The 11300-nt window shown below is 54.0% G+C and overlaps 1 protein-coding gene across 3 annotated transcripts in view; it reads right to left on the bottom strand.

Moving 5' to 3' along the window:
* Positions 1-11300, bottom strand: part of CATSPERG (catsper channel auxiliary subunit gamma) — a 33630-nt gene that overhangs the window by 7882 nt on the left and 14448 nt on the right. For 2 of the 3 annotated variants that reach the window (XM_011973327.1, XM_011973328.1), the window contains exons 8-17: positions 10086-10257; positions 8063-8200; positions 6383-6442; positions 6063-6182; positions 3962-4012; positions 3728-3857; positions 2715-2826; positions 1333-1491; positions 1137-1249; positions 120-333 (exon numbers count right to left, since the gene is read on the bottom strand). In XM_011973327.1, coding sequence (XP_011828717.1) covers positions 120-333; positions 1137-1249; positions 1333-1491; positions 2715-2826; positions 3728-3857; positions 3962-4012; positions 6063-6182; positions 6383-6442; positions 8063-8200; positions 10086-10257 — 1269 coding nt within the window. The remainder of the gene's footprint in view (positions 1-119; positions 334-1136; positions 1250-1332; positions 1492-2714; positions 2827-3727; positions 3858-3961; positions 4013-6062; positions 6183-6382; positions 6443-8062; positions 8201-10085; positions 10258-11300) is intronic. The other variant, XM_011973329.1, reaches the window with a different exon arrangement.

Raw genomic sequence — 11300 nt, 5'->3', positions numbered from 1 at the left:
CCCCAGTCCTCCAGTTCTACAATCCCGCTGCGCTCCGCTCCACAGGCCTCGCCCTCTAAGCCGGCTCCCCACTCCCCGAGTCCGGTCTCAGGCCTGCCCGCCCACCGCCGGACGCCCACCTTGTCGTACACGGAGTGCAGCCACAGCAGGTAGTAGATCAGGCCCTGGTAAATGGCTAGCGAGTTCTCGTTGTGGAAGCCTGAGCGCTCCAAGACGCGCGGTGGCCGTGCCCGGTAGCGCTCCTGGCGTGTGTATCTCTGCGGACCGGGCAGGTTCCTCAGGCGCATCACCGAGAAGGGGCAGAAGTTGGTGAAGGAGAGCATCAAGTAGCCCCTGGGCAGCGGCAGGGGGGAAGGGCTGCTGGCTCTAAGGCACCCCGCGCACTGGAAGCTTCCGCAGGCCTCTTTCTCACCTCACCCACTTCCCGTATCGAATCCAGCCCCGATCTTCCTCCTCAGCGTCAGCCCCTGCTGCCCAGAGGCCTCTTCACACATCCCCTCGGACGTCCCTCGATCCCTGAGACCAGAGTCCTCCCTGCTCAACGGGCAGTCCCCATCTGCCTGTCCACTTGACCTCTTATCTTTGTTCCACCTCCTGCTTCCTCCTTCCACCCCAGTTCCCCGTCCCTGCCCCGAATCCAGCTGCCTCCCTGGGTTGCTCTGATCCACCTTCTGCAGGACAGCGACCAGAGGCATCATTATAGCACGCGGTAAAACCCGATCCCGCAGTCCTTTCCTTTAGTCCCATCCATGGCTCCCCCAAGACCCTCAAGATGAAGTCCAAGTTTCTCCCCATGACCATCAGGCTCACTTCGTCCCCCTTCCCATCAGGGCTTCTGCACGGGTGGTTCTCCCGTTCTGGGACACCCTTCCCCATCTTATCACTTGGCTAATCCTTCCTCACCCTTCTTGTCACAGTGCATACACCTCCTCCTCCTTGAAGCCCTCCCTGATGCACCTTCCCCCCTGGCCAGGTTCGGCTCCTCCTCTGAGCTTCCATAAGTGCTGAACTCCTGCCATCGTAGCCCTGAGGCTGTCACTGGGGTTAGCTCGGTCTCCCCTCTCTCAAAAATGGTAGCTTCAGGAGGGCAGTGCCGGGAGCCCTCAGACCCCTGTCATGCTCCGGTGTCCTCTCACCCTTTCCGATCCAAGTCATAGTGGCTGGTGTGCTGTTGATACATCAGAAGCTGTTCCACGGGCATAAGCCTCTTGACCAGCTGGCCCTTCTGGTTGTTCATAAGGTACACCAGCTACAGGGGGAAGGCAGAGTCAGGTGAGCTGGGGTCAGCCCTCCTGTGGTGCCCCAATGTCCCCGCAGAGCCCCGCCAGGCACCTGGTACAGTTTGCTGCCTTCGTAGAAGAGGGTCAGCATGGTCTCATTGGATGCGTAGAGAGAGGACTGTTGCATCAGCTGTAAGCTGATGTGCACCTTCCAGCCCTTGGATGGGAACAGCCGGTACACCCGGTAGCTACCCTCCAGGAGGTACCAGATCTGTGGGTATGATAGCCAGATGTGTGTGTGTCAGGACCATGGGGTCCTCTGATCCCACCTCACCCTCTGCCCAGTGTGGTGGCCCCATTGTTTGAAGGATGAAGTTTGCAAACTCACCTCCACTGGGACCAAGGGCGCTCCCCTTCCTTTTCTCTGTGGTGCCATCTCTCTACTTCCCTGAGCCCAATCACCTCTGGTTCCAGCCCTCACACACTATGATCATGTTTTTCAGTGTTTTTGGTCTGTTAAGGTTTCTAGCACGTGTAACCTAAACATCCCTAACATACACACTCCCTAACAGCCACGGTTCCTAGGGCCGAGACCTCTTTTTTCTTTTTTCTTTTTTTTTTTTTTTTGAGACGGAGTCTCGCTGTGCTCCCAGGCTGGAGTGCAGTGGTGTGATCTCGGCTCACTGCAAGCTCCGCCTCCCGGGTTCACGCCATTCTCCCTCCTCAGCCTCCCAAGTAGCTGAGACTACAGGCGCCCGCCACCACGCCCGGCTAGTTTTTTGTATTTTTAGTAGAGATGGGGTTTCACCATGTTAGCCAGGATAGTCTCGATCTCCTGACCTCGTGATCCACCCGCCTCGGCCTCCCAAAGTGCTGGGATTACAGGCTTGAGCCACCGCGCCCGGCCGAGACCTCTTGTTTCTTCTCACTCTGCAGCTTCCAGGGTCTCACCATTTCCTTGGCCTCAGTTTCCCATCTCTGCACTAATGCCCACCCCCATACACATCTGAAGGGAACCTTCACTACCCTTCCTGAACCACAACCTGGGTGATGCCCTCTAGCCTCCAAGATGTCCCCCTCCATGTGGTCTCCCCCATGAAGCCCTCCCTGACATGTGCAATCCCCCAGAATGGGCCAGGTCCCCCTACTTCCATAGGTAATATTTTCCCCATTGCAGCCCTGACCGCTCTGTGTTCTCCAGCACAGGGGGCAGGTACACAGTAGATGCTCAATATTTATGAAGTGCACAAGTGCACTGTGGGATGAAAGAGGGTCGCCTCTGAACATTAGATCATAGCTCTGGTCTGCGTGACTTTGGAGCTGACACTCTGAGTTCCAGGGATTGCAGCTATAAATGGAGCTTCACTGCCCTTTCTCAGGGTCCCCGAGGGTGCCCCCTTCCCTTAGCTCCTTTACTCTGACAGGGGGAAAGAGGGACCCCTGGGGTTTGGGGGTGGGCAGAGAGGGAATGGGGAGAGGGGCAGGGCAGCCCACCTCCTCCGTCTCCGTGACAATAGCCACAGCCCCACGGAACGATCTGGTCATGTATTTGATGGACAGTTCCTTGGGAAAGTCTGCCAGGTAGATGAAGTTTTTCTTGTTAGAGCTGCAGGGACAGAGATGGAGAGCTGGGCGCATCCTGGACAGCCGCTTCCCCCAATCCCAGGCCTAATAACACAGGAGCCACTTACTCAGTTTCTCCCCTTGGAAGAATGTGCAAAGGAAGCTTGAAATTCTAGCTCCCGCCCCCCACCCCAAACCCTTTGAGAGTCTCCAGCTCCCCATCTGTAAAACAGAAGCATCAGGCCAACCTGGCAGTTTGCCAGCCACCCAAGAAAGTAGCTCAGGGGCCCCCAGGTTCCTGAGGGTCGAGAGGGTGGCTGGGGTGGGGAGGATCCTAAACTGTCCCTAGAAAATGCTCGTCAGTTAGCCGGGCACGTGGTTCACACCTGTAATCCCAGCACTCTCGGAGGCTGAGGCGGGAGGATCACCTGAGGTCAGGAGTTCGAGACAAGCCTGCCCAACATGGTGAAATCCGTCTCTACTAAAAATACAAAAATTAGCCAGGCATGGTGACATGCAACTGTAATCCCAGCTACTAGGGAGGCTGACGCAGGAGAATTGCTTGAATCAGGGAGGCGGGGGCTGCAGTGAGCTGAGATTGTGCCACTGCCCTGTAGCCTGGGTGACAGAGCGAGACGGTCCCAAAACAAAAACAAAAACAAACCCTAGAAACTGCTCATCTATTGCTCACACAGGCTGGGTCTTTATATAAGGTTTCATTTTTAAGAAAAGGGCTCCCACAGCTTTAAAACATTGGCTCCCCTCGTCCCAGCACTGACTACCCTAACGGTGTGTTCCCCATCACCGTCCTGGTAACTTCTGGATTTGGGCATCCTCTGAAGGCTTGGTGAGACTCGCCTAGTCTGGTCCTGAAAGCATCCACACCCTAAAGGTGCTGGGGAGACAGAGTGCGCCTGGCCCACCCGGGAGTGGTGGAGGCCCACCTCTGCAGGAGAAAGTTGCCCCAGATGAAGATCAGGTGGTTGTACGGGTTACAGGAGATGCCCTTGGGGGCCATTACAGTGTTGGTGTAGGACTCCGTCCCTAGGATCATCAGGAACTCCAATCCTCGAGCTGACCGGGGCAGAGGAAGAGAAGATACCGCAATGAGGTGGAGTCCCCTGGGCCCCTCCTGGCCCACAGCCGCCCTTGAGGCCACCTCTGCCTTCCCCTCCTACCTTCAGGGATGAACTCCGGGATGCGGTAGAGAAGTTCCAGGCCATCACTAGCTACAGGGGGAGGGGGAGGGTGGGTGAACACAGCAAAATCTCCTGAGGCTCTGTGCTTTCAAAACCTGGAGCTGGAGCAAGTTGCTTGCTTCTCAGCCTCCTGTAAAACCCTCCAAAGAGCTTCCCACTCAGGCTTGCTAGTCCTTAAGAGTTTCTTCCACCGCCCCCCGCCAAGACAGGATCTCTCTGTCGCCCAGGCTGGAGTGCAATGGTGTGATCTCGGCTCACTGCAACCTCTGCCTCCTGGGTTCAAGTGATCCTCCCACCTCAGCCTATAGAGTAGCTGGGATTACAGACACGCACCACCACCACGCCCAGCTAATTTTTTGTATTTTTTTTTTTTTTCCAAGATGGAGTCTCCCTCTGTTGCCCAGACTGCAGGGCAATGGCGTGATCTCGGCTCACTGCAACCTCTGCTTCCCAGGTTCAAGCAATTCTTCTGCCTCGGCCTCCCGAGTAGCTAGGTTTACAGGCACCCACCATCATGCCTGACTGATTTTTGTATTTTTAGTAGAGACAGGGTTTCACCATGTTAGCCAGGCTGGTCTTGAACTCCTGACCTTAAGTGATCCCCCCAATCCCACCTCGGCCTCCCAGAGTGCTGGGATTACAGGTGTGAGCCACTGCCCCCTGCCAATTTTTGTTTTGTTTTGTTTTGTTTTGAGATGGAGTGCAGTGGCCGGATCTCGGCTCACTGCAAGCTCCGCCTCCCAAGTTCACACCATTCTCCTGCCTCAGCCTCCCGAGTAGCTGGGACTACAGGTGCCCGCTACTGCACCCGGCTAAATTTTTTGTATTTCTAGTAGAAACCTGGTTTCACTGTGGTCTCGATCTCCTGACCTCATGATCCACCTGCCTCAACCTCCCAAAGTGCTGGGACTACAGGCATGAGCCACCGCACCCGGCCCAATTTTTGTATTTTTAGTAGAGAGGAGGTTTCGCTATGTTGCCTAGGCTGGTCTTGAACACCTGAGCTCAAGCATTCCACCCACCTTGGTGTCCCAGAGTGCTGGGATTACAACCATGAGCCACCACGCCCAGCTCTTTTTTTTTTTTTTTTTTGAGACAGGGTCTTGCTCTGTCACCCAGGCAGTGGCATGATCATAGCTCACTGTTGCCTCAACCTCCTGAGCTTATGCCATTCTTCCACGTCAGGTATATTCCAAGTAGCTGGGACTACAGGGGCACCTCCATACTCAGCTACCTTTTTTTGTTTGTTTGTTTGTTTAATTTGTAGAGACAGGGTCTTGCTATGTTGCCCCAGGCTGGTCTTGAACTCCTGGCCTCAAGCGATCCTCTGGCCTCGGCCTCCCAAAGTGCTGGGATTACAGGTGTGAGCCCCGTGCCTAGCCCTTTAGAATTTCTTCATGTGAATTATAAAAAGACACTGCCTCTGAGAGGAAACAGTACTGTTAAGGCACAGGACCTGTCTCCTCTGACCCCTCGGTTGGGGGTTTTGTGCAGTGCACAGCCTGTACTACTCTACATGGCGGCCCTATTCTCACTGCAGCTAAAATAAAATCTCTTTATTGGCCTGGCGGGGTGGCTCAAGCTTGTAATCCCAGCACTTTGGGAGGCCGAGGCGGGCGGATCATGAGGTCGGGAGATCGAGACCATCCTGGCTAACACGGTGAAACCCCGTCTCTACTAAAAAATACAAAAAAAAAAAAAAAGAAAAAAAAAACTAGCCAGGCGAGGTGGCGGGCACCTGTAGTCCCAGCTACTTGGGAGGCTGAGGCAGGAGAATGGCGTGAACCCGGGAGGCGGAGCTTGCAGTGAGCTGAGATCCGGCCACCGCACTCCAGCCTGGGCGACAGAGCTAGACTCCGTTTCAAAAAAAAAAAAAAAAATCTCTTTATTGTGAGTCACAGAGCCCTTTCAGATCGCCAAGCCTATACCCAGTTCTCCACTGCTACCCCTCATCCAGGAGTGACACAGGTAATGTCGCCCTCCCTCTGTCTGCTGGGCACAGATCCCTCAGGATGGGCATGCGGTCCACAGTCTAGGCTCCTGCCCCTTTGCGCCCAGCCCCTTGCAGCGCCCTGATTACCTGTGTTGTAGCTGACCACCTGGAAACGTTTACTGGCATTTTCATATTCGCTCTCCACCAGCAGCAGTAGGGTATACTCACCCGCGATGTAGTCAGACCAAATTATGGAGCAGGTGGGAACTGAGAGGGAAAGGGGCAGTCCAGAGCCGCCCCAGGGCTCAATGGCCTTGGTCCTGTGCCAGCTGTGCCCCTCCCCATAACTCTCACCCCTCCCTAAGACACTGCCCATTCTTTCCCATGACCCCTGCCACCCTCCCCTGCTCTTCTGCATCCTCAGTCCCCCCAGCCTCCCACCGCAGACCCATCGGGGGGATTAGTACCTCCTATCTGCTCGCACACAGACCACTGCCTGGGCAGCATCTCAAAGGACACCTGGCCATCTGCAGAGCAAGGTGGGGTTCATGTTCAGTCCCTCTCCCTCCTGTCTGGCAGCCCATCAAGCCAACTCTGATTGCCCTCCTCATGCCCACCAGCCCCTCAGTCCTTGGGATCTCATTCTCTGGCCTTCCGTCACTCACACCTGGCCTATCAGAGCATGTCTGTCTCTGGTCACAGTCATGACACTGTGGGTCTCATGGCTCAGGTCTGGCCATGAGAACCACAGTGGGCCAATCAGAATTTACTCTGGGACTTGTGTTAGAATTAATGGGAAAGATGCTGTCTTCATTCTCTTGGCATGACTCAGACTAGTAGGTGACTTGAGTCTTAAGCTTTAAGGGGCTACCTTTAACCTCCATGGAGGAATAGCTACCTGAAAATGGACCCAAATTATAGGACCAATAATAATAAACCATTTGTAACACTCACCACGTTGCTAGTACTAAGACCTTTACAAAAACCAACTTATTTAATCTTTATATCAAACCAGTGACCTAGATACTAGTACTACCGTTAGTCACATTTTGTAGGTGAAGAAAACGAGATCAGAGAGGTCAAGTTACATATCGAAAGGCACACAGCAAAGGTGTGATGGAGCAGTCTCTCTCCAGAATCTGTGCTATAATTAATTACTATGCTGCACTACCTTACCAAGAGATGGAGTCCTGATGACATACCCTGTGAGCCCCTGGATCCACCCATACCTGAAGTTGAACCTGAGTCTTTTCATTTATCTAAGTCCACAAATTCTTTATGCTTATTATTATTACTATTATTATTAAGACAGTCTCATTCTGTTGCCCAGGCTAGAGTGCAGTGGCATGATCTCAGCTTACTACAACCTCTGCTTCCCAGGTTCAAGCAATTCTAATGCCTCAGCCTCCCAAGTAGCTGGGACTACAGGTGTGTGCCATCATGCTCAGCTGGTTTTTGTATTTTTAGTAGAGATGGGGTTTCTCCATGTTGGGCAGGCTGGTCTCGAACTCCTGACCTCAGGTGATCCACCCACCTCAGCCTCCCAAAGGGCTGGGATTACAGGCATGAGCCACTGTGCCCAGCTGTACTTAAATTATTTTTGAATTGGGCTTCTGCTATTTTTTTTTGGGAGTGGATTTGTTTGTTTTGAGATGGAGTCTCACTCTGTTGCCCAGGCTGGAGTGCAGTGGCGCAATCTCGCCTCACTACAACCTTCATCTCCTGGGTTCAAGTGACTCTCCTGCCTCAGCCTCCTGAATAGCTGGGATTACAGGTGCCTGCTACCATGCCCAGCTAATTTTTGTATTTTTAGTAGAGATGGGGTTTCACCATGTTGGCCAGGATGTTCTTGAACTCCTGACCTCAAGTGATCTGCCTGCCTCAGCCTCCCAAAGTGCTGGGATTACAGGCATGAGCCACCGTGCCCAGATCTTCTGCGCTTTAAAACCAAGTACATCATGAAAGATACATAACATACCCCAAAGCCCTATCCCTACAAACGCAACCCTCCACCACCACCATCACCACCCTCAGCCTGGGGGCCCTCCTCAGGGCACATGGTGATGAGTGAGGTTCCAAGGTTAGAATCCTTGGAGCTGAGAGGGTATGGAGGGGTCCCTGGGGCTGCCAGAGGCCCACACCCTTACCTCTGATGGTCCCGAAGTGTACAAAACCCTCATGCTTGCCCGTGGTGAGGGCCATTATGTACTCAGAGCCATTGCTATGGAAATACACAGGGCACAGCTTCTTGATGCACTCGCTGGCCAGGACACGAACCCAGCTGCCTAGGGAAGCCAGCATGGGGCCTCAGACCCAGAAGGTTGGATCTGCGGCCTCCGCCCTCCGCCCTCCGCCCCGCCCCGCCCAGCCCAGCCCACATTTCCCTGGCTTTTGTGAGCCTGTTATCTGTCCTGTCATGCTATAGCACCTGTTCAGTGTGGTGTCAGGGAGCACTGGCAGAGGGCACCCGCTGCCTTTGAGAAAATCCTCCTTTGCTCACACTCTATCCATGAGGGTCAGATTGGGCTGACACCTCCCTTGCACTCCCTTGGCCACAATGATTACCATGTGACCAAGCTGGCCAAATCAGAGGCAATACCAGCTTGCAATCAGCAACAAGATGCTCTTTTCTGGGGCTACTGAGGGGCATACAAGTCTACAGTTGCTGAGCAGGGGCCGGAGTCACCGTGGCATGCACGAAGAGATGACTGTCTGTGACAGTGACCCCCTGGTGCAGCCATTCCTGAAACCAACACGCTCCTGGGCTTTTCAGCCACAGAAGCCAATAAACACCTCTTTTCTTTGGCTTAAGCCAATTTGAATTTGGTTCCTCCCACTGTCAAAGTGCCCTAAGAAAGAGAGAAAGCAAAGCTGCTGGGAACACCCATTTACTTATAAGTTACAGTCCAATTTCCGGTGACTCTGGAAGCTGACAGTTCTGAGATGGCGGGAAAAACTAGAAGAAATAGGAGAGCTTTGGCATTTTTTTTTTTTTTGAGACGGAGTCTCACTCTGTTGCCCAGGCTGGAGTGCAGTGGCACTATCTCGGCTCACGGCAGCCCCACCTCCTGAATTCAAGCGATTCTCCTGCCTCAGCCTCCCGAGTAGCTGGGAGTACAGGCACCCGCCACCACACCCAGCTAATTTTTGTATTTTTAGTAGAGACGGGGTTTCAACACATTGGCCAGGCTGGTCTCAAACTCCTGACCTTGTGATCTGCCCGCCTCAGCCTCCCAAAGTGCTGGGATTACAGGTGTGAGCCACTGCACCTAGCTTTATTTTTTTTTAAGATGACATCTCGCTCTGTCACCCAGGCTGGAGTGCAGGGGCACGATCTTGGCTCACTGCAACCTCCGCCTCCAGGGTTCAAGCGATTCTCCTGCCTCAGCCTCCCAAGTAGCTGGGACTACAGGCACGTGCCACCATGCCCAGCTAATTTTGCTAATTTTTTGTATTTTTAGTAGAGACGGGGTTTCACCGTGTTAGCCATGCTGGTCTTGAACTCCTGACTTCAAGTGATCCACCCGCCTCAGCCTCCCAGAGTGCTGGGATTACAGACGTGTGCCACCGCGCCCAGCATTTTTCTTTTTTTGAAACAGGGTCTTGCTCTGTCGCCCAGGCTGGAGTGCAGTAGTGTGATCATAGCTCACTGTAGCCTCAAACCCCTGGGCTCATGTGATCCCCCCTCCCATCAGCCTCCTGAGTAGTCTGGCCTCCTGAGCCACTGTGCCTAGCCTCTCTTTTTTGTCTCTGATGAGTTTCCCTTGAGGCTTTGCCCGTCTGTTTCTCTCTCTCCTCCCGCTCCTTCTGACTTGCCATGCCCCTCTCCCTCTTTCTCCGTCTGGTCTCTCTCGGCATGTCCTTCTGCCACCCTGTGTGGGCACACGCATGTGTCTGCTTCTCTCTACCTCCCTACCTCACACCCCCTCTTCTCACAGTTGCTCACAATTCCCAGGAGGGTCTGGGTGGAAGCCTCATCACAGCAAAAAAAAAAAAAAAAAAAAGAGGGGGGCAAGGGAAGGTCCATTCGGGGTGGGCAGGGGTGGTCGGGGCCTTAGCAAGTTCCTTCCCTGCTGCCTCACCCACAGCAATGCCAGCCCCAGGTACCTTCTGCAGAGGGGTTCACCGGGGTGCCCTCCCCAGGCGTGGGTCCTGCCACAGCCCACTCACCACTGCCGCGGTTTCTCTCATAGAGTGTGGTATAGGTGCCTGTGAAATAGTAGACCAGCTGGTTCTGCCGAATGAAGAGGGTGCTCTCGGTGGCAACGGTGTCATAGATGGTGGCTGTGAAGCCAGATTGGGGGCAGTAGAAGGAGCCCACCCAGCAACTGTCAATGCTCAGCTGCAGGGGAGCAGAGGCCAGTGGTGAGCAGGTGGCCTTGGCCTCAGCCCCCATGTCCTGCCTTGCGGGGAAGCTCCTGCTCTGACAGCTGCCCCAGAGTGCTCTCCCTGCTCACCCAGCAGCAACACCTTGGTAGCCAAACCTCCCCTATATGGACCAGAGAAGCAGGTGACCCAGGCCTGAGCCAGTTCAGGCTTCGTGTGCCCCCTGGAGTTGGGCAGTGCACAGCATGCTCAATGGTCCTTAGCGGTCCTTGTACCCCTGGCTACAGTCAGGGTTATACCTACATGGATACAACACCCCATGTTCTCCCCAAGGGACTTTTTTTTTTTTTTTAAAGCCTGGATCTGGCTCTCTCACCCAGGCTAGAGTGCAGTGGAATGAACACAGCTCACTGCAACTTCAAACTCCTGGGCTCGAACGATCCTCCCACCTCAGTCTCCCGAGTAGTTGGGACGACAGGTGCTCACCGCCATGCCTAGCTAATTTTTTATTTTTGTAGAGGTGAGGTCTCGCTATGTTACTCAGGCTGGTCTTGAACTCCTGGGCTCAAGCAATCCTTCCGTCTCAGCCTCCCAAGTAGCTGGGACTACAGGTGCTTGCCACCACTCCCAGCTAATTAAAATAAATAACTGTGTGGTGAAACCCCATCTCTACTAAAAATACAAAAAATTAGCTGGACGTGGTGACACGCGCCTGTAATCCCAGCTACTTGGGAGGCTGAGGCAAGAGAATCGCTTGAACCCGGGAGGCAGAGGTTGCGGTGAGCCAAGATTGCACCACTGCACTCCAGCCTGCATGACAAGAGTGAAACTCCATCTCAAAAAACAAACAAAAAACAGAGGAATGTGGTCCAAGAGATGAGACAAGAAACCCTGTCTCGGCCGGGCGCGGTGGCTCACGCCTGTAATCCCAGCACTTTGGGAAGCCGAAGCGGGCGGATCACAAGGTCAGGAGATCGAGACCACGGTGAAACCCCGTCTCTACTAAAAATACAAAAAATTAGCCGGGCGCGGTTGTGGGCGCCTGTAGTTCCAGCTACT

The sequence above is a fragment of the Mandrillus leucophaeus genome, unplaced genomic scaffold, assembly GCF_000951045.1.
Source record: "Mandrillus leucophaeus isolate KB7577 unplaced genomic scaffold, Mleu.le_1.0 Scaffold137, whole genome shotgun sequence".
Classification (NCBI taxonomy): Eukaryota; Metazoa; Chordata; class Mammalia; order Primates; family Cercopithecidae; genus Mandrillus; species Mandrillus leucophaeus.
The sequence above is the reverse complement of the archived record's forward strand: the minus strand, read 5'-3'. Positions and strand labels throughout refer to the sequence as shown.